Raw genomic sequence first — 23313 nt, 5'->3', positions numbered from 1 at the left:
GCTGCCTTCTCTTAGTCAACATTGTTTCACCAGAACTATCAGAGAACCATTTTGGTGCTATTAATTTTTGGAAATTTTAAATATTGTATGTCTAGAATATATCTAGATCAGAAACTTTTCAATAAGATGCGTTTAACAGTTCAAAAACTGACAGTTCTGAGAGTTCTTGTCCTCTTTTAATACTTGAATTTCCTTTTTTGTTTTTGTCAGTCTGTAAGGGCTTGTGTATTCCTAGGCTTTGATCCAAAAATAGGGGGGAACATCCGTTTTGTATTTCTTATGCTGTATTCAAGTTCTGACAACTTTAACATAAAAAGAAAATCACCTTATCCAGTTTTTTAAAGGTGTAGTACAATTCTTGTTTTATGATTTGATTAAATGCTTTGCAGTTTGCACACAAAATAATAAGAATAAACATTTAATGGTGCATCATTGGAGAGCTTTTAGTTTGAATGATAATAATTTTTTTTCGTTTCTCATCTAGTTTGGCAGAAGTCCCAGGTGTGGAAAGAGTACATTTTGGTGCTCAAATGGTTGTTGCTGCTTTGTTATCCTTTAGCTCTTTATATCTGTTTTTAAATGACAATCAGTGTTAAAAGGACTTTGATAATTATATTTTTAGAAGGAAGTGTCCATGGTAGCAAAACTAGTTCTACTTAATTTTAGTAAAACTGAGGGTAAAAATTAGGACTTTGTTCCTTGTGTGTGCTTATGATTTTCTTAACAGAAAGAACTCCAGAAAATCCCAGGCATCTATTAGTGCACTACTTGAGTTATTTTAAAATGAAATGTCCAATCCATGGCACTTTGGTTATACATGCACAATTGTTTTCATATAAATGTTATCATGGGGGGTGCGGTGGCGCAGTGGGTTGGACCGCAGTCCTCCTCTTCGGGGGTCTGGGGTTCGAGTCCCGCTTGGGGGTGCCTTACGACGGACTGGCGTCCCGTCCTGGGTGTGTCCCCTCCCCCTCCGGCCTTACGCCCTGTGTTACCGGGTAGGCTCCGGTTCCCCGTGACCCCGTATGGGACAAGCGGTTCTGAAAATGTGTGTGTGTGTTTGTGTGTGTGTGTGTTATCATTGACCTGTTTTTAATGGGAAGTTGTACTGTTACAATAGCACAACTTTTAAATTACAAGTAATGCTTGTCATTAGCTGGAATATCATGTTGGTCTCTCCAGTTATAGCACCTATACAAATTAAGATGGTTTGGTAGCATGAGGACAGGGCTAGAAGTGAACTTCAAAGGTGCCTTTGCACCCCTATATGTCCAGTATTGTGACTTCATAAGGTGTTGTTTACTATATTTCAAAACCTGTAAAGGAAAGGCAGCATCCTCTGTAGCGTGAAGCACTGACAAATCTTACATCATGTTCCTTTCTTACACTGGGGCATATATGTAGGAAATGATGGAATTAAGCTATTTCAGCTCATTTTGCATAAACCTTTTTTATTATGTTGGTTTATTTGACAAGTCACCCATTAGCATCACATAAGCTAAATCTATCTATCTATCTTCTTAAGTCACATTGTATTACAAACTTCCTTGGGTGGGGAAAATGAAAAATAAGAGCAAAAAATTAATGGGTAATGAAAGGGCCACTGTGACATACCATGAATAATTGTTCCCTTTTTTGTTTTTTGGCCTAGTTGCCTATGAAGTCTGAATTGTATGCAGGTTTGTGTTTTAAGTGCACTTTGTCATCTTATTCTGTGCAGAAAAAGAATAAAGCATTTCTTTACATTGTACCCCTAAACCTTGAACTAAAACTTTAACCTAAATGAACAAGCACTAGGTACATGTTTCAGTATTGTCAAATGTGTTTACCCACGATAACTTTAAGCAGCAATTCTCAGCCAAAGCTGAGGGATGAGGACACGTCATTGTAAAGCTAACAAGTTTGCTGACAACTGAACAAAACAAAACTGCATTGAACAGTTCTCCTGGTAGACCTTTAAGTTTCTCTTCTAGGTGGTAATGTTGTTCATAGACAACTATGATTGCTTTTATTAGGGATTTCGTGCCTCTTGAATAGCTGCACACTTTAGTGTTTACAGCGATTGATGATAAATATTAGCATATCGATCATTTTAAGTTGAACTGTATGTGTATGCCAGCACATGGTGGTATTATAGTATTTTCTGATTCAGCTTTTTCACCTTTCAACAATTTTTTTTTTTTTTTTTGCGAAGCTGTGCTGTGTCCAGTTTGCAGGCAGAGACTGATACTACATTTCTGCATTAAGTCCTCCTGAACATATATTTGGCAGTATTACTTTCTCATGCAGATATTTTGTTTTATCAGCTCTGATGCACAATAATCTTATAGCACAGTTTATCACTGATTTCATGTTTCAGAAAAAGAATTGCGTTTTCATTCTTCAGTTCCATAGGCCAGTTGTTTTGAATTAAAGATAAATTGTACTTGTTAATGTAAACCTGGTCTATGAAATGTGCTGATAGAAGATATTTCTTTCACTTCATGCATAGGTAGACATTTTGCATTGCAGGTGTTTTAAGCAGTGCTTTATCTTATCTAAGTAAATTATCATAGTGAAATGTTTTTAGGCATGTTGGGATGGAAATAAGAGCATGAAGGGAAAGCCACAGTGCACTTTCTTTCAAGATTGCATGTTCCTTCAGTCTATTTATATATGTCTAATGTTCTGATTTAAAACTGGAAAGTCCAATTTAAAATAGCACTTGCCATGTTTTTTACTTATCCGCTTACCTGATGTTTTGCCTCTTGGGTTGAATTTTTTATGCTGCTGTTCAGCAGGCAAATTTTAAATCTTTTTCTGAGTCAATCATAAGGAACTGAAAGGGATTTTTGTCTAGTTTACGCATTCTGTGTTGACTTTTGCATGTTAGTGCCTTGAGAGTCCCTTCCCAGCATTAGTGTATGCTCATACGGTATGCAATTCGTAATTGCTTCAGTGAAAGTACTTGTACAGAATCTGGGTTAAAACTCTTAAGTGAATTTCCAGTTCTGGAGGCTTTCATGCCTTGTGTAGAACATTTCAGCACTTCCTCTGTCACTTTAATCCACTGCTTGGAACTGTGCCTTTTTCCTTTTTTTTCCTTATAATTCCAAGTACACACAGTGTCTTCCTTTGGAACCATGTAAAAGCTTTATTCTTTAAGTAAACTACTTCTTGAAAGTAGTGCATCCCACAGCAGGCTTCCTGGCCCTGTCGATGGTGAATGTTTTGAGGTCATTCTTTCATCCTGTCACATGCAATAAGGGAGGATACTTTCTGGTTTGTCTGAAAATTTCTGTCCTCTTCTATTAAGATGTAGTTTCAGTGAAGCCGGTTTGCTCGATTTAGGATAGTTTCTTTTGAAATGTGTTTCAGAACTTTATGGCTAATTGTGGAGGGTAGGTTCAAGGCACAGGATGGCATTGACGGCAGCAAAATTAGATTTCATTAAATTCAAAAACTACAAAACTGACTCCTTTTAAATGTAGAATAAAGCAAGAAGGGGTCCAACACTGTATGGTCACTCCAGGTGGGCTAATTTGGCAGGGAGCCCTTCTCTCAACGTATGTTCCAATCTCATTCAGTTTTCCCCCTGACTTTCTTACCTGTCAAATATGTCTTGGAGCACTATACATACAGTGCCTTCACAAAGTGTTCCGTACCCTTACTAACTGATTATCATTCTATGATGTTGCAAAGGAAAAATTTAAATATATTGAAAGGATATTTTCTACTTAAAAGTAACAATCTAATTTCACTGAAGTAAGCATGTAGAATTCTATGTTAAATGCCCTGCATTTCGTGCTGTATGCCTCAGTCAATTTTAATAAAATTTTCTGTGGGGGGAAGAAAAAGTTAAATTTTAAGGAGGCAATAGGCAAATGAAGATGCAGAAGGATCATTGTCCACTGTTTGAAGTGCCACCTGCTTAATGACATTGAGCCACATGTTATCACCAGAGTCAAATGGGGAAAAAACAATGAATGTTCACATATTTAGCAGGCAGCGTAAATATAGCCCAAGATGAAAGAACAGTCAGGGTCATACTTCATGATAGTCTGACACCAATTTCTACAGTTTTGCTGTAAAATTTTTTTTTTTTTTTTTTTAAATGAGCATGACTCATTGAGCCTTAAATTAAAATTTAATTCCTGGAATTGTTTATGGACCTTGATTGTTCTTCCATCTGTATCTTGCATACTTTGTGAAGGTACTGTGGGGGATCTGGGTGCGTGTGTGTCTGTGAGTGTGTGAGGGATGTATGTTTACATATCAATATAGCTTATTATTACTTAAATGATATAATTCACACGCAGCCCAAAGACTACTTAATCTTGCTATGTCATACAGTATTTGCTCACAGTGTAATTACATTGGTAAATGAAGCCTTTTCAATGGCTGACAATGTAATTTATTTTAAGATGCATTTATAATATAAAAGTTACTGAACTGCAATCTCCCTGGTAAATACAAATGGAGTCCCTTTTCCTCTTCTAAAATGGGTTGCAGATCCACACTGATTACTGTTTGTTCCATCTCTAAATAGGTTTGTGAATAAGACTGTTCTTTACAGTAGAAGTGACCATGTTTCCAGACAGGTGTGTCACTCACCTGCAGATTTGTGAAACATTTTCTGACATTTTACCAAAAATATGTATTTGGAGGTGCTTCTTGTAACCAGGCTAGAGTACATAAAACTTCTGATAAACATAAAATGAATTACTGAAAATGGAAAATGGAATAGCAGCTGGCTTATTTCACCAAAAGAAATTAAAACACTGGCTAACAGGCAGGTTGACATTACTGCGTATTACATGTGTTACTGCAGAAATGGAAATGGTTTCATAATGTGTCTTTTGTTGCATGACTTTCTGCAGTTTTGCACAACCATCTGAGGAGGAAAGAGCAAAATGGCCAAATTGTGCAGTTTTTATTTCTGTAATTTCAGCAACCTGCAGAATTGACCTCCTTTTGTCGGAAAAGGGCACAATTGCCAATAGTTTCTGTGAAGGATGCAGAGCTTCCAGAGCACTTGGCATACGTTTATACCATGTTTATTTCACATATAAAATTGGGATAATAATGCCAGTTGCAAACCAGGAAGTTCACTAGAAATGTGTCTTTATTTTGAAAGAATCTCAAATGAAGTTCTGTTGGTATTTTGAACAAATGTGAACTGAGTACTGTGACTTGGGTTTGGGAAGTATGTTGAATTGTTCTATTGTGCTACCTGAAGTACACGTGTGTTTATCTGGATGCTAATTGCTTTGCTTAAACTAGACAGGTTAACAAAGTTCAGGATCTGTCTTTGTGTGTGTGTAACCTTTTCTAAAAATAATGTAGAAATTGGTAAATAAGCTGTAGTCTCCCTTGCTGTGCACAACATCTGAGCATTGTTTGGACTCTGAATCCTCCAGACTTATTGTACACACATAAATATTTAACCTTTGTTTTCATTGGAATTGTAATAATGAATCCTTTCTTTAAAACTTTTGTTGGTCATGTCCAGTTATTTTTGATGTATGTACATCTTACAATGAATGCTGGTATTATGAGAACCTGGGCTTGATAGCACATGTTATTGGTGCCCTAGCATTCACATAATGAGCTATCAATGCGTTTACAAATATCACTTTAGAAAAGAGATGTTCTGTGATGAGGGATCTTGTGAGATAAGGGCAAATCCTAGAAATGTTAAGAACATCTCAAAAGGTTGACGTTAACTTGAGCTGATCGTGCTCCCAGGCTCTTCATGTGAAGTGCATAAGATGAGTTCATTTTCCAGTTTGATAGGACAGTTCCCAAAAGGTGGATAGATGTTCTGGGAGATGAAAGATCTGACTCTTGGGAAAAACTGAGGTTGGTCATTCATCCAAGTGGTGATATCTGCAAGGTAGGCTGTATTGTGAGAGTATACATCTGTGGTAGTTGGGTGAAAAGAGAATGGCTGAATATCATCTGCATAGGAATTGGAGAATCCATGAATTAAGAATCTGCTACACGAGCAAGGGTTCAGGAACAAATTGCACTTGTTACGTGAGGACAACCTACTTAAGGTCGTACAGATGGTCTTCCGTTTACGATGGGATTCCCCTCTGTAAATCCCATCATAAGCAGACTAAGTCAAAAAATTCTTTATATTATATGAACCATAAGGTGTATACAGACACCCCTTGACTTACGCGAATAGACTGTTTTTCAACCCCTCATGTAAGTCAAAATTTATGTATGTCGGATTCCCCCTCTCTCTCTCTGTTACAGAGCCAAGCCTTCCAATTTCCTTTGCATTTGTTGCAAACATTGGTATAAAAAAAAATTACACAATATAATTTTGTTGTAAATGTCACTTTGATTTGATATTTGAATTGTGTAATAAATTATATGCTTCCTTTCTTAGTAGCTTTTTACGATGTCACACCGATTGTGGAAAGAGTAACTGGATTCTAGTGATTGCTTTCTACCAGTCAGAGCTTAGAGATCATATGTATCCAGAGTTTCGAGCCTTCTAGCACCCTCAGTCTCTTGGGTATCTGAGCACAAGTTTGATAGATGTAAATCTTTACTTAGTCATACTAAATTGCAGTCCGGTGGCATTAAGTAAAGAGAAAACAATTGCTCACAGTGAGATGCCTATTTAATGAATAAGATTTCACATATGCCATTTTTTTCTTTTTATTTTCCCTTTATATGCTATGTGCAGTTCATTCTATACACAGTACATGTATTCAAGGAAGTGTATAAACCCCTTATTACCTCATACATAAGTAAATATAACTGTACTCTACATGGAAGAAAGTTTCCTATACATTATTCATTTTTAAACAGAAAAAACAGAAGACATGCTGATCGTATAGTGAAATAAGAATAAACAGCTCGGGTGTTTGCATCCCCCTGGCGTATATAAGCAAAGATGAGGAGGACACTCAAGCTTACCAAAAACATTTTGTTATTTTACATGACGGATGCATTTCAGTGGGCAGCCTTTGTTAGTGTGCCTGTATGTTGCAGAAGAGATGACATATATACGCTTCTGAGATCATTAAATGAGAAATGTCATACTCAATACACCAACGATACGAAAGTAGCACAGGGATGGAAGAAAATGCAACTTTAAAAACAAAACAAAAATTCATGAAACTAGAGAATCAGTAGAAACAGTAAAAACAGAAGAACTAATTAAATAAAAATAAGATACCCTAATACTGATGGTAGGACCCCTGGGCAAGGCCTGACCGCCAGGTCCGAACCACCCGCCCCAGACAGGGCATGGGGAACCGGAGCCTAACCCGGCACACAGGGCGTAAGGCCAGAGAGGGGACACACCCAGGACGGGATGCCAGTCTGTTGCAAGGCACCCCAAGCGAGACTCGAACCCCAGACCCACCCAAGAGCAGGACCTGGACCAATCCACTGCGCCACCACACCCCCGTACCCTAATACTGATACAAGAAACGAAAAAATAAAATCAACATAGCTATACAGATATCAAAACGGGTGTCGGACAAACTGATTGCAACAAGGAACATTAAATAATAGGATTATAACATGCAGGATCACAAAAACAGTACAAGGGCATCTCTTCACAAAGACCATTTGGATGCAGTGTGTACAGTGAGACCTCTAGCAGGTGTGTGTGTGCGTCACCACCCTTTCTCAAAAGTTTTTCTACCTCGATGCCCGTAAACCAAGGGCTCTGATATCATGTCCATCAGCGCCAAAATGCAACAGGGGATTTTGAATCCTTGTGCTCCTTAATCCCTTTTTTTTTTTTTCTTCCCAACCAGCATAATACAAACTGCAGAGGCAATGTTTTTTTAAAAAAAAAAAAAAAAAAAAAACCTTTTGCTTTTATAGTTTAAAAAAAAGAAGTGGCTCCAGTGTGTGGGTCAGTACTATGGATATGCCAGTACTGGTTTACTGTGTCCTTTATGAAGTTGAACTAGGGGCTATATGTTCTCACCAAAGTGACAGGTGCAGGGTGAGACGGTTTCATTTCAGGTTGTAGTGGACAGGCTCTATGGGCCGTGTGGGCTTTCTCTAGACCATTTAGCTGAAAGATGATACTCTTTACAGCTCTGTGCTATGAAAGCTCTTAAGAGTTGGGCTTCAAACTTTGAGCTGGTGTCGCAAACGGGCTGAAGCCAAATACGGCATTTTTAAAGAGGAAAGCTTCCAGCCCTGTGCATCTTTTCCACTCTTCTGCTACAAAAGTGTAATTGCTCCGCATTAATATACCTATATCTCTATTTCAGAATAGAGTACTTTATTGAATTTTGCTTGGTTAAAGAAATAAATTGAAGTGCTTGCCATCAAGTGATGGGAAAAGGAATGTTGCACGTGGTGTGCATGGATGTAAAAGGAAAATGAACCATAGAAAAAAAACAGTGAAATGGGAATTAAGCAGTATCCTTTTATAAACAGTGTGATTCCTTTTAGAGCATTGCAGTATCATATACTTATGTGGTCATGAGGGTGTAAATATATATTTACATCATCTGCAGGGCATTTTTTGATTTCCCATAGTCGCTTCTAAAAAACACTGGGAAGGTACTCAACACTGGCCTTTCTTTGAGACATATTTTTTGTGAGACTTTCTCCAGGACCTGTCATCACCTTCGTTCATATTAGTAAATTGTGTAGGTATGCCTTCAAGTTGAGCCATATGTCAAAAATCAAGTTTACAGCTCAAGTGGCTTACAGCTGTATGTCACTAAAATGTGTCTATCTTATGTAATGGAAAAACAACAAAGGCAGTTTATTTTTAATTAGGAAAGGAAAGTTGGGCTGCATTTCCCTGTTGTGTGAAGGATAATATGATTGTGCCTGGCCTTACACCTTTAGATGCACAAACTGAAGCCAGTATTCAAACTGTGATCCCCACCCTTACACTTAAAATGTATGCTCAGGCAGAAAGGACTAACTGGGGTCGGGACAAAGTTGGAGGGCAAAGAAATTCAAGAGATCTGGATATGACCCCAAAACCTTCAAACACTTTTCAGTATTTGTGCAGGTCTGAAAGAACTTAAATTGTTAAGCAACTTGTTAGTAACTGGTTATGGGTGGTTGTTGCATATATTAGTATTTCAAAACCATTTTGAAGAGATATCAGCATTTGCCTTCCTGATTAAGCAAAAGTCACAAATGCACAAATACATATGTTGTATACAATGTGCTGTATGCTGCAGCCACTGTTTAAGTATTGTGGCTAAGGATTGGTCATGTTTAAATAAAGTGCTGCTACTTAAATCGTGTGTTTTTATTCCCTGTCTTGTCCCCTGTGTTTATTAATTCAAGATTCAAATGTAGAGCTGTACCCCATTTCCCCTTGCAGAGCCCCACTAATTCCACTTCACCTCAGGTCAGTTAAGATTAATTCCAGAAGGTAGGTGCCCTGCCATAGGCTAGTATATGCTATTTTTGGCATAATACCTGGCATAAATTTTATAGGCACTTTTATATATTTAATATAAATTCAAGTTCAGAGCACAACAACAAAATGTAAATTAATGCAGTTTACACATTCATTCCAAAACATTAAAGCCTGCGGATGACATGAAATGTGGTTAAAGTATAAACTCAAATGTAGGATATTTTGTCTAAAAACCAAAACCATGGGGCTGTAACCGTAATGGAACATCCTTGATAATATACCAAAATTTAATTCATCTTTATGTTCTACAAGAACACAACTGCCAAATGCAGTAATAGAATTGTTTTATTTAATGCATGCTAAGTTAAGATTTTACCCTTCAATTTTGCATGTTTCAAAGAATCCAGCATACACTAAATTTCTGTTTACATCCATTTGTAGTAGTACAAGTCGCAAAAATATTTTAAAATCAAACTAAGTCACTTCCTTAGGATATACCAAGTGACAATCAAGGACTCTTGACATTTTGAAAACCAAAGAAAATTGAATTGTTGCCTTACAGTAGGAATCATCTTATCATACCAGTTAGATACTGGTTAAACTGAGCATTATGTTAAATTTAAACAGAATGTAGGTGTTTGTGAATTCAAGTTCTGGAACAACACAAATATGAATTCCAAACTTTACTGCTACTGCAAAGAGAGCCTGTATAGGTAGAATAAGTGCAGTTTCACCATGTGATTTCAAAAATAGACAAATATTCTTCAAAGAAATATACAAATTCAGGTTCCACTTTAGGTCCCCATAATAAACTACTGCAGTAAAACCAAACAGTTTTTTGTGAGACAGTATGAACAGGACAAAACTTACAAGGACTGTGATTTGTTTTTCTTCATAAGAACTGACATATGAACACCCTGTGCTCCCCAGTACTAACCTACTTAAGCAGACTTAATACAAGGGTCAGTAGCTAGGAACACAACGTATGTACATGGTAGTGAGATGAAGAGAGTCATTAGGTAAGGAAACACGCAAACCAGTCCTTTGTGGCACAAAAGTTGTCTTGTTTTGTGTTTGGCATTAAGGTAAGTGAGGGTCTTCCATCTTTACTGCTGAAATCATCTCTTAGCAGAACGTCGGGTCTCCTTTCCATTACTGACAGCTGTGCCTCCTGATGCCTGACTGGATGCCCCTCGGCTCCCGCCACCGCTGCCTCTCCCTCCCTGATGGCTAGTGCTAGAGCTGCTGGCGGCTGATGGGTTGTCTCCATTCCCATTGGTGGTTTCGACTCCTGTGTAAACGCGCACAGTACATAGTGTCACAGGAAAAATAAGAACCAAAAACAGTTTCAGAAGTAGGTACCTTCACAAAGGTAATGAATGCGCTAAAGTGAAAAGCAAGACATTCCCAAAAACACGCACATGACTTCTTCAATAGACACTCACCAGAAGCGTTATTGGGAGCACTGTTGCCAACGGCATTCGACTGGTCATTGTGAGCCTGAATGAGAAAAATGCAGAAGGGGATGTTTGCTGACAGTTATTGGAAATGCAGGCATTTCACACGAGACTTGCACTGCATTTAGATCACGGATGGCAGCTATGCAAGTCTTTTTTAATAGGCCTTTCTGCTAGTGGCCAACATCCTGTAAATATATGAACTCTACTGCATTCCATTGGGGGCGCAGTGGGTTGGACCGGGTCCTGCTCTCCCTTGGGTCTGGGGTTCAAGTCCCACTTGGGGTGCCTTGCGACGGACTGGTGTCCCCGTCCTGGGTGTGTCCCCTCCCCCTTCAGCCTTACGCCTTGTGTTGCCGGGTTAGGCTTCGGCTCCCCGCAACCCATATGGGATAAGCGGTTTCAGATGATGTGTGCGCATTCCATTGTCATGGAAAATCTGAATTTAGTAGACTTTCAACCGCTAAAACCATAAGTAGTATTCTTTTTCATAACTCAAGGACATGCACGCTACTTTTATAAAACTTTTAAGAATTCACTTTCCACATGTGCAGTGTATCAAAAAAAAAAAAAAAAAAATTTTTCCCTAGCACAAGTTGCAGCCCTTGAGGACCAAAACTGTCCTGTCTTACTTCAAATTTTTCAAAATTCCATTAGATAAACAACAAAATGATTTTTTTGAAGTGACAGATTTTTAATCACCTAATGCCAAACAACTTTATTTAATACTACTGTTTGCAGAGATTAACATTTACATTGATTCACGTAAGACTTTTCTCCAAATCAATGTACAAATCAAAATATGCTAAAATTAAAGATTGTCATACCGTCTTATTCATTAGGGCCAGATATTCAGGGTTGGGTTCACTAAAGTTTGGTACCTCAGAATAAACCATGCAGAACCTATACAGAACAGTAAAAACACAATTTTAAGCATAAAATGATCACCATTACACAAAATCTGGGTTAGAAAAGAGAAACCCATTAAATACAAATGTGATAAACAGAAAACAAGCACATTTTAATTTTAGGTGAACACACATTAAATGGTTTATACAAATTCAAAACATGCATAAACATTAACCTACATATGCACCTATAACTTCTATACTGTACTAATACATCTTATAATTACAGGTCAAAAAAAATGGTTATATAATAAACTTTTTAAAAAGTAACACCAGTACCATATAGCAATAAAAGAAAAACCAAGTGAACAGTTTCAAAGGTGGTAACCAAATAGTACAATTATCAACCAACCATAACCCCCATACATACACAAAATTAAGCATCATCGTAGGACTTACTCTCCGATCTTCTGCAGCTCACCTCCTCTACCAGTGTACAGTGTGAGACAACCTTTGAATACAGAAGCATATCTGAAAAGAAAAGAAAGTCTTATACAAGATTATATTTAAACAAGGTTTTATATTTAATATTTCAACAAAAGCCTGAATTGCAATTTAATCCATTTTCCAAATGTATACAAGTAATTTTTATAGTGCAAACATTATGACCCAATCATGCCAAAAACCTTTAAATGTTGGGAGAAGTTATATCGGTTTTGCTCACTGAACCTTTCAACAGTTTTCACTAATTTCTCCCAAAGAAATCAATCACATAAATATTTCAAAATTCACTTAACACTTTATTTCTCTATAAAATATACACTCTTAGTAGGTCTACATATGGAAATGTACACGCATCTTAAAAGTTCTACCATGTTTGCTTTTCAAGACTCCTTGTCCCAAGCAATGAAATCAGGCACCAGGTACTCTCCACTGTACTACAGTATATGACGGCATCCAAATCATGGGTATTGAAGGGCACCAACAGACAGACTGACTGACTCACTCACCCCTTAGTAAGTCGGATGATGTCGCCTGTTTGGATCAGCCCCCCAACTTCGTCCCACACCGAGATGCTGATGCTGCCCGTCTTGTCTGCTACCTTACAGGTCCGCACCTCATGGCCATCCTTGGTTTTTGTCACACGACCTGAAAGGAAAGACAGTGAAGGCAGTCAATAGAAAGTTATGATACTGATATATATGCCCATGATTGTTCATTTTTGGGGGGAAAAAAAAAAACATATTCCAAGCTATTGCACTACAAGTACCTGTCCAAGATGTGACTTTATGAGAGTGAAACAAGTCAATGGAGGAGTGATCGTGTGCCAGTACGGAGTTTAACCTGCAGGACCGAAACAGATCACAAAAGAAGCACCTGTCTCCAGGACGATGAAGATCACGTTGAGATTCTTCAGCCCAGGTTTGATGTCTTTCACATGGGTTTCGGTCGTCATCGTTCAGGTCTTCCTCTCTATCAACCCACCTTGGAACCAAGATCCCAACGACTGCCAGACCTAAAGTAGCAAACTTTTAGCAAAAAATTACGACAAAAACATGTTTTTTAAAAAGGCATTTAAATAACACAGTCCAATGACGTCAACAGGTGCGTCAAGACACTTAGTCAACCAGCAAGTCAGTCATTAGACACGCTTTTCGACTTGACAAATAAATACTTTTAGACATTATGGGTCTGTTTTCAGAAAACCTGAGCAACATACTACTAATGAATATGAATTATCAAAGGACATGATGCTTTCCACAAGCTATGCAACAAGGCCTGCATTTCTTAGTTAATAGCCGCCAATTCGCCAGCCATGTAGGAGTGTTACAATGTAACATTAGCACTTATAGCATTAGCATTAGCACCTGCTCACTTACTGCTAGCCGACTGCAGCCACTGACTAAGCCTGTTAGCGCCCAGAGCAGTAGCGCGGATACCTGGACTGGAGCGCTACTGTGAGCGCTGGGAACGGCGGCTCCGCGGTGCCCGTACAGCTCACCAAATCGGATCCGCTGACGTCCAGCTAACGCAGAAGTCCACCGCGTCGCTGACCTACGAGAGCTAAGAATCCATTAAAGAAATGAACTTCAGCAAAAGGACATATTTTCACAAGTGAAACCTGTTTCCATGCTTGTTTACATGTGTTATCTACACTATTTTCCAAGGGAAGTGTAAATACCAACGGACCGCCCCCATTGATCGATTCCCAGACGGAGCTGTCTTTTGACCAATCACAGAAGGGCGGTGCGCGCAACACGACTGGAATGCGAGACGTCCGACGAGAACGCGCGCGGCTACGTCGCCCCGGCAGGAGGTCACGAAAGAGCGCAGTCCAGTGTGCGCCTTTCGAGGGAGGGAGTTGCCTCGAAAGTTACACTGAGTTACAGACCAACTTTGGTTATTCATTGAAATATACCGCAGGAAAGAGAACGGATTAACTTCCACTGCTAATGAAAACGAATGGGAATCTATTTGGAGCTCAATCAGTCTGAATAACTTGTTGTACTAACTTAGTTATGTTCTTTGCATGCATCTCACCAGCAGGTATAGTCATTTTTACTTTTTCCTATTAAACGTTTTGAGTGCAGAACCTGCTCAAATTAATTGCTGTGCACCATCATAAAAACATCATGATGCAGCATAAATTCTGGGCTGTGTCAAGGTTTTCTGTTTGGGTACCGACTATCTTGACCAAATCAAATGTGTGAGCACCTCATTATACTTTAACAACAATGCCTAATAATTTCTTTAGAAATCAGCCAGCTGTTAGCATAAGAGTGGACGTGTCCCCCAGTAACCAAGCAAGTCTCAGCTAATATTTCTTGCACCCCATGTATGATGATATCGTGTTATTTAATTTATTACAAAAGAGTTTTCTCACACTTGTGCCAAATTTAATAACATCAGTGTGTGTAATGCATTTATTATTATACATACGCAGTTCTATGTGTTACTGGCCACAAAAATTATCTGCTGTAATCAATGATTTACTCAGCGAGCATGAAGAGAAAAAAATTAATACTGTAACAACGTAAAAATGAACACAGATAAAGAACAGATGACGCAAGACTGTAAGCAGACCAATGAGAGGGCTGTATCTGAGTGCCCGCGCTGCTTCGATGAACGCGTTTCTTCTACCTGCGCACAACATAGTTACTCACCTCTGATTGGCTCGAACCATGTCCGTAAAACACAAAAGTGGCCACCCGATGTCGTCGGTGAAAGGCGGAAGGAAGTGTCAATCATCTGGTTTTCAGCCTTGGCTCCGCCTCTTGATGCGGAGACCGGTTCGCTAAGCGTTGACTGAAGTGTGAAGACATGGCGAGAAACGAAACGGGTGACTGGCGAATACGGACTGAGACCGCTGCATATTCTTAAAGAACAGCTCTTAAGAGGTATTCCTTTTGTTTTTATTGTTTATATGATCACGTTGGCTTGCCTCAGTTTTTGGACTTTATGAATGTAATTTGTTTCTTTTCCTTGACGTTGGGTAATTTCCTTTCATTGTCCGGGTTCGTAGGGCGAGCAGTTAGCGGACAGACGGAGCAGCTGTCACTCCAGACCCGCGGAACCGGCACATGCCATGCCCATGGGCGTAGCGGGACCGCACCTGTGCTGTGTGCCTGGTACTGATGCCACCCGCACTGACTGATGACGCTCTGTGCGAACTCCCTCACTCATGTTGGATGTCCTGCATGGGCAGCTGGGCAGCTGTTAACGCTGGAACACCTACATAAAGATCCAGTGTGACGTGTGTAGGTGACATCGTGGTGGCACGTGCACCGCGCGAGTCCGGGTCTGGGGCGCCTGCGATTAGACCGTGGTCCTAAGTAGGTACTTAACCACACTGAAATTGGGGGGGGGCAGGGACAGGTCAGTCAGCTGAAAGTGCTATTCGGCACATCATGTGGGAAGAGCCATTCAAATACAAAGGATGTCTGCTGTCCCTTCAAATCTGAGAATTAAGAAAAGCTGAATAGTGATCTTGTTTATGGACTGTATCATCCTTTATGTGTGTGTGTGTGTAAGATCGGTTTCATATCCTTTCTGATTTCCAGACTTTTTGGCGCACAACAGCTCGTTCCCAGTGTTTCCCTAAACCCTTCTTGGAAAGGACTGGTTGAGCCTATGGGATGCCAGGAAATTTACCACCCAGGAGTGGACAAACACATGTGAGTCGTTATTATTGTACTACAGAAAACCAAAGGATCACACTGTGTCGAAATATCATATCTGTGCAAATACATTTTACATTTACATTTATTTATTTAGCAGATGCTTTTCTCCAAAGCGACTTCCAACGAACTCTATGTTGTGTTATCAGCCCCACACCTTATTCACCGCGGCAGCTTACACTGCTAGATACACTACTTACACTGGGTCACTCATCCATACATCAGTGAAACACACTCTCTCTGTCACTCACACACTATAAATAACAGCCTGATGCATGGACACACTAACATTTGTTGTGTCCAGAAACATGCCTTCAGACATTTAGAAATCAATTTGACTAAACTTGAAAAGTACTTGGGCAGCAGGTGCTGGTAAGACTAAATTCAAATCAGTTTGCATTACATTTATACTGTATATTTAGCTGACACTTTTCTCCAAAGCAGCTTACAGTTATTTACCCATTCATACAGCTGGGCATGTACATATACAGTATTTTATTTACTGGAATAATTCAGGGTAAGTACCTTTCTCAAGGCTACTACAACTAGAAATGGGATTCAAACCTGCAACCTTTGGGTCTAAAGGCAGCAGTTCTAACCACTATGCTCCCAACTAGCCCTGTGAAGTGTGCAGCAATGTGAAGAGTGTACTGAAGCACTGTTTTTCTTAGAAACACTATGAGCAGGCATATGATGTCACACTATATGAAACATGCCTCATACCTTACTTTATTTTAGCATAGAAAGTTTTGATCTCACAAGACCTTAATGATAAGATTTGTACGAGTCCATCTGCTGTAAAGCTGAAAAGAAACACTCTTTCATGTTGTTGTTTAAAGCTCTGAGCCTCTAGTGTGTCTCAACATGAAGAGGAAGAGCATAAATTTGCTGTCAGTTTTTTTAAAAAAAAATTAAATTTTCCTCAAATATGATCCCTTTTCTGGAGGTCTTGGTGGCTCCGATAATGTGCCATGGGCTACGACGTCACCAGATTCCAAGGGGAAGTGGACGAGGACCTGCTGTGTCCTATATGTAGCGGAGTATTAGAAGAACCTGTGCAGGTCTGTGCCTTATGTGTTTTTCTGTGTGTCTCTGTGTAAATCTGTGCGAGTCATTCATACGATCGTGCTCATGGATACTTAGACTGCTCCGCTGTTCTAATTTTTGCTAGTACATTACTGATAAAAGAAACTTAGGTAGACCATTATATCTTTCCGTGTCAGAAGGATTATGTGATACAAATATACAAATTCATCACACAGTGAGGTTCATTTGTTTCGTGAAATCACCCCATTTAGCAATTTCCGGTTCTGAGGGGTTGGAATTACCATTATTTCTTATAGGGAAAACATCGTTTTTAATATAGTCTGTTTCGAGACAAAAAATATGACATCTAAAATTAGTTAAAATATCAGAATTAAAATGTGTTTTTATGCATGTCAGTAATACCAAAAATCTTTCCTCGTTTGACTCCTTTCATTATCAAAAACCACGTGTCCAACATCTGAATTTTTATATTATTTTAAACATGGTTTGAAAGGCACTTCGTAGCTTGTTTCTTTTTTCTTTTAAGATGGAAGCTTTGGGAAAAAAATTATTATGCTGTATATTTGTTTTTATCAAGTTGTCTTTATACTGGGGGTGTGGTGGCGCAGTGGGTTGGACTGGGTCCTGCTCTCCAGTGGGTCTGGGGTTCAAGTCCTGCTTGGGGTGCCTTGTTCAGCAACTGGGTTGAACTGGGATTGAATTTTTCCTTTTAAAAACTAGTGACTGGCTAAAATAGCAGGAGAGCTAAGGAGACTGATGTTCTGATATCGACTCTTTTCTAGCCCCTTGTGCCAGTAAAATGACTGTGTAACAGGGGTCATAAGCCTCTTCTATCTGTACTGATTTCTCTATAGTTCAGATCAGTATATGTGTGAAGGCTTCTTATTTTTTTAAACTTTTTAACACGGGCAGGTGCTTATTTTCTGTATTTGCATGACATGATCCGCAATTGTTGCGCTGCCTTATTAACTCTTTGGCGTGGAGAAGGTCCTTCAACATACATCTGATGGCACTGGGTTACTGGGGCGGTTGCTCTTCCCACAAGGTGGGGCATCACAGCAGACAAATGAGAACCTGTCAAGAGGAGGAGGAGGAAGAGGAGGGTAGAACAGGGAAAGCAGGAGAGAGAGAGAGCAGGAGAGAGAGAGAGAGAGAGAGAGAGAGAGAGAGAGAGAGAAAGCTGGTGGTCTGTTTTCACAGGGAAATGGTGGCAGTGAGAGGAGGCTGTGTACATGTCTGAGTAAATGTGTGTGAGTTTATATTCTCGATCGTCCTGCAGAATATAATCTCGCAGGTAAAAATATCCAGAGGAATGGATAACGTTTGGTGAGCGATAAAGTTACAATTAAGAAAATACGGAGATTTTTTTTTCCCACTGTGCACAATGCTCAACTATACGCTGACCTCTTGAAGAGGTAAGTATGTCTTTGCATCCTTGTGTGAATGTGAATGTTGCCTGTACTTTCCTTTTAATGCTTGTCACCAAAAGCAGGGATCGTGGAAACGCTTGTCCTTCAGCTCTTTTCCCGGTGCACGAAAGGGCGGCTCTGCAAACGCAGCTATGCGAGTTCACGTGAGGCTGCGCGTTTTTTCCGAAAGTTGGCCGTTTACCTCATTAGAGGAACGCTCGTCCTGCCTCTGCTGCCTGGCACATTTGAAGGACTTTGCGCATCGAGCTGGCAGAAGCACAGCAACCGGCCTCGCCAGCTCAGGTTTCAGGCAGAGAGGGAGCATGGCATAAAATCGGCAGCTATGACCCACAGAAATTGCTGCATGATCGGAGTCATCGTAATTTATTTCCTGACTTATTTGGCACTCTCGCCATCTTCTCCTGCGTTTCCATCGTCGTGTTCTAGAATGAATCATAGCCTGTGTGAATTTGCTGTATCGGAGGAGAATATATATGGGGTTGACTGCAACTAGAATAACTTTGCTAACCTGTCGGGAGCAGTAGGAGAGGTTGTATAGACCCCCCCCTCTCCACTTTAGCTCTGATGAAGCCCATTTGACCTTGTATGTGTTCACATTCACTGCTCTGGTTTTGAGCTCCCAGGGTTCAATTTATACTCCCTTAGAGGCTGCGGTGAATCACAGCTGCGCTACAGAGTGAAAAGTTATCCGGTCGTTCCGATCAGACTGGCTCTCTCCTGCCGTACATTAAAGTACCCTTTTAAAGATCCTTTGTCTGTCGTCATCTTACTCCATCTTGCCTAATTAGTTTTTTGTTTTTTTTGTTTTTTTTTAAAAGAAACCTTAACAGGGCAGCAAATGAACACATTGTGCACCACCACTGTCTTACTGTGCCTGAGCTGTTTGGACATAGGTATTCAAACCAGGCTCATTCTGTGTGGAGTTTGTATGCTTTGTTTGTGTCGTTTCTTTGGTTTCCTCCCCCGGTTCAAAGGCGTGCAGTTCAAGTAAACTGGTGACTCTAAAATTGCCCTTTATGTCTTGTTTGTGTGCGTGAAGGAACGTCTGTGTGGCCACACTGTGATATACCGGTGTCCTGTCCAGTTTGTACCATGACTGGCCTAGTGGGCTAGGGACTCTAGACCACTGCAGCCATGACTTGGTCGGGCAGTTAATAATAGTGAGTGAGTGAGTGAGTGAGTGAGAAACCATTACAAAATGGGGTAAATCAAACAAGTTTAGTTGCATATATATTCCAGACCCCTCACATCCAGGCCACTTCCTCTTCGAACCCTTGCCATCTGGCCGGCGCTACAGAGCACTGAGCACCAGGACAGCCAGGCATAAGAAAAGTTTCTTTCCTTAGGCCATCTACCTCATGAACACCTAAATCTCTCCCCTAGAGAGTAAACCAGTGCAATACATAATGCTATTTATATTTATAACTTTTTATCACATCATATCTCTTCTCACATTCCCTTGCATTTGTAACTAGTGACTATTTTTGTATATAATATTGGGTACTGTATGTTTTTATATATTTTTCATCCCTTATTCACATAGTCTATCTTCTCATCTATCTTGCCACTGTCATTCTGTCTGTGCTGTGGAAGTTCCTGTCACCAAGACAAATTCCTTGTATGTGCGAACATACTTGGCAATAAAGCTCATTCTGATTCTGATATATTTAGCACATGTAATTCTACAAACCCCTGTACAATGGACAGCAGTGATTTTCCTCGATAAGTTAAATCCATTGTTGATGCTGGTGTGATTTGCTCTTGCTCATTCTTTCTGCAGGCCCCTCACTGTGAACATGCCTTCTGCAATGGATGCATCACCCAGTGGTTCTCCCAGCAGCAGATCTGCCCCGTGGACCGCACTGTGGTCACGCTGGCCCACCTACGACCTGTGCCTCGCATCATGCGCAACATGTTGTCCAAGCTGCAGATAACCTGTGACAACACCATGTTTGGCTGCAAGGCCGTGCTACGCCTGGATCAGCTACAGTCTCACCTCAAGGACTGCGAGCACAACCCCAAGCGGCCCGTCATGTGTGAGGAGGGCTGTGGGTGAGTGAACGTCATGAGGGTCACGTCAGGTTTGTTTTCCATTTATAACAGTGGTGCAAATTAGAGTGTTATTCATTTCCCCTTTATTAATAGCACAAAATGTGTTTTTTTTTTTTTTTTGCGTGTGCTTCTTTCGTCACTTGCAGAATGTTCATCAGCAGAAAAGATGACAGATGTAAAAGTTTCCCAGTGCTATGGATGAAAGGCGAACCTGGCTTTGCACTGATTTGGGAGGGAAAAACCTTACAGCCAATCATAACTTTTATATAATACCATAATTAATCTCAGTCAGACCTTTTTCTTGTTCTTAAGGCTGGAGATGCCCAAGGATGAGGTACCCAGTCACAACTGCATAAAGCACCTACGCAGCGTGGTCCAGCAGCAGCAGACCAAGATTGCTGAGCTGGAGAAGACTGCAGCTGAGCACAAGCACCAGCTCGCTGAACAGGTCAGGCTTCTGCCACTGCTGAGCAAGCACGGGGCGAGAGACGCACAGCTTGATTTCATTTAGTCATGTTTTACACATAAACTAAAGCAGCGGTTGGTCATCTTAACACAACAGTGACCAAATGAAGCCACAGAGGAGAGTAAGGATTTCGAAATGTACTGTGCCAAATGATTTTTACTCTTTCAGCAGGTGCAAAGGGAGTTCAGATAAAAATTGGTTCATTTTCCATCTCATTTGCTCCTCTGGTGTGTTTAAATTGCATTGTTCCTTCAGAAGTGGTTGTAATCTGTTGCCTGACAGAAACGGGATATCCAGCTGCTGAAGGCTTACATGAGGGCCATACGCAGCGCAAATCCCAACCTCCAGAACCTCGAGGAGACCATAGAGTACAACGAGATACTAGAGTGAGTACAGGGAGTGTCGTCCCTTGTGGATCTGCACACAGCTCCCTTATCCATTGGCCTCTAAAGCTGTTGTAATTCAGACTCTCTGCATATACTGACCAAATGTGTCTTTTTGTAGAATAACTTAATGCGTTCTCACACATAATGTTTACTGCAGCCTACAAGTGATACCTCTCCTTCTCATCAAGCCCCCTCCTCCTCTCCCAAACCTTCTTGCAGATGGGTGAACTCTCTGCAGCCAGCCCGGGTTACACGCTGGGGGGGCATGATCTCGACCCCAGACGCCGTCCTCCAGGCAGTGATCAAGCGTTCATTGATTGAAAGCGGCTGTCCGCTGTCCATAGTCAATGACCTGATCGAGAACGCCCATGAGCGCAACTGGCCCCAAGGCCTGGCAACTCTGGAAACGCGCCAGATGAACCGACGCTACTATGAGAATTACGTGGCTAAGCGCATCCCTGGCAAGCAGGCAGTGGTGGTAATGGCCTGTGAGAACCAGCATATGGGAGAGGACATGATCCTGGAGCCTGGTCTGGTCATGATCTTTGCCCATGGGGTAGAGGAAATCCTATAACACGGAGATCTAGACTGTGTGCTGAGTGCTGGTCGTCCCCTCAGATGGAAGATAGTCTTTAGATCCCTGCCTTTATTGATCCGTTTTGATTTCTGTGCTGTCTTCTGTAGCACACTGTCCTGCTCTTGCTTCTCTTCCATGTTAAAATGACTGAAGGAATGAATAGCTGAATTTGAAGGAACCGCTCCAAAGATGTATTGTTTTAGCGTTGAAGGATGTTGAAAAAGAGGAGGACCACCGACTTCCCACTTCTCTCTGCCTTAAAAGGACTGTGGAAGGAATAAATGCACCGGGAAAAATAAAATACCAATAAAATTACCAATATATAGGAGATGTAGAAATTAGGATAAGAATTGTAACCTTAATTGCCTTGTCCTTTACTGCCAGGTGTTTTTGCTATAGGCTTGGAAAGGCAAGAAGAAATTAGAGGCAACATCTTTCTCCCAGATTATTCCAAATGTCAGTTGAAAGGCAAATTAAAATATGACAGAGAATGTAACTCCAAAATTAGCTTGTAATGGTTTTTTTGGTAATTTATAGATCTTGAGCAATATAGAAATTCAAGTCAAAGAAGGAATATTTCAACAGCACTTCAGTATCAGATGCCTTGTTTACCTCATGTTTCAATCAAGAGAAAGCTCAGGAGTCTTTGCAGTTTCTGCATCCCTTCACTGTAAATTAATGCAAAAGCGATTGTTTCTTTGCACAGACAGTGGTTATTTCTGGATGCAGAGCGATAAACAGAAGAGGGAGAAATTTTATTTACTGATATGAACGTGTCTTAGCTCAGGAGTGGACTGTATTTGAAAGATCAGAGTGCTTTAAAGATGACATCCTGTCACCCTGTGACATCCCATTTATTTCAGAATATCAGTCTGGATTAAGATATGTAATCCAGAAGTTTTGTCTGTGCTGTGGCCAGGCTGCTGTCTTAATACATTCCGTTGACTCGGCAACCAGATTTCCTTAACACATCAACCTTGGTGTTGCTGTGAATGACAAAATTTGTCTAATTGTGTTTGTGTGTCCTGTTTACAGCAATAAAGCGTGACTGTAAATGAGGGTAAAAGTTAAAAAAAAAAAAAAAAAACTTTCAGGCTAGATGTATTACTTTCATGAATTTTATTAGGAGTTCAGGATATGAAATAAACAATGAAGATAATTAAGACTTACAATTAAGCCTGTTACCCTGAAATTGTGTCTTTTGTTCCTCTCTGAATCATCATAATATTAGATGGTACTGGGACATCAGTGGCCTTGCTAAGAGATGTTTCTGGAAATGTGTGTGTGTAGATATAAAGATTGCATAGAGCTGAAGAAAGAAGCACACCAGTATTTTCTGCAGACTAGAACTTCACAATGAATGTTTAAAGCGTTCGTATGTTTTTTCTTCCATGGATTTTTGTGTGATGCCTTGCTTTTTGTCCTGTCTGTATATGTAGCTTAGTGCTTGGAAAGATTTAATGTTAAAATTTTGTCCATATATTTGGTTATTTGTACAAATTATTTATGCTGGTAGAAGA

At 40.2% G+C, this 23313-nt stretch overlaps 2 protein-coding genes across 9 annotated transcripts; one reads left to right on the top strand and one right to left on the bottom strand.

Annotated features, from left to right (window-relative positions):
• Nucleotides 1-9542: 9542 nt before the first annotated feature.
• Nucleotides 9543-13876, bottom strand: nabp2 (nucleic acid binding protein 2). 8 transcript variants are annotated; one of them, XM_018725212.2, is made up of 8 exons: nucleotides 13840-13876; nucleotides 13598-13721; nucleotides 13035-13186; nucleotides 12668-12806; nucleotides 12117-12188; nucleotides 11637-11712; nucleotides 10798-10852; nucleotides 9543-10643 (listed from the first exon to the last, which is right to left on the bottom strand). In XM_018725212.2, the coding sequence occupies exons 3-8, from the start codon at nucleotides 13111-13113 to the stop codon at nucleotides 10471-10473; spliced, it is 594 nt and encodes a 197-aa protein (XP_018580728.1). In that variant the 5' UTR covers nucleotides 13114-13186; nucleotides 13598-13721; nucleotides 13840-13876; the 3' UTR covers nucleotides 9543-10470. The 8 variants fall into 8 exon arrangements, with proteins under 8 accessions (XP_018580728.1, XP_018580734.1, XP_018580727.1 ...); XM_018725218.1 differs by having other exon boundaries at nucleotides 13035-13173; nucleotides 13660-13721; nucleotides 13840-13854; XM_018725213.1 differs by having other exon boundaries at nucleotides 9544-10643; nucleotides 13660-13721; nucleotides 13840-13856.
• Nucleotides 13877-15460: 1584 nt separating this feature from the next.
• LOC108918165 (E3 ubiquitin-protein ligase NRDP1-like) lies at nucleotides 15461-22881 on the top strand. The gene is made up of 7 exons (XM_018725210.2): nucleotides 15461-15490; nucleotides 15719-15832; nucleotides 16782-16896; nucleotides 20093-20364; nucleotides 20677-20812; nucleotides 21113-21216; nucleotides 21436-22881. Exons 3-7 carry the CDS (start codon nucleotides 16807-16809, stop codon nucleotides 21788-21790), a joined length of 957 nt encoding a protein of 318 aa, XP_018580726.1. The 5' UTR covers nucleotides 15461-15490; nucleotides 15719-15832; nucleotides 16782-16806; the 3' UTR covers nucleotides 21791-22881.
• The last annotated feature ends 432 nt before the right edge of the window (nucleotides 22882-23313 follow it).

Source organism: Scleropages formosus, chromosome 22 (genome assembly GCF_900964775.1).
Source record: "Scleropages formosus chromosome 22, fSclFor1.1, whole genome shotgun sequence".
Lineage (NCBI taxonomy): Eukaryota > Metazoa > Chordata > Actinopteri > Osteoglossiformes > Osteoglossidae > Scleropages > Scleropages formosus.
Note: the sequence above shows the minus strand (reverse complement) of the source record. Positions and strands in the feature narration are given on the sequence as shown.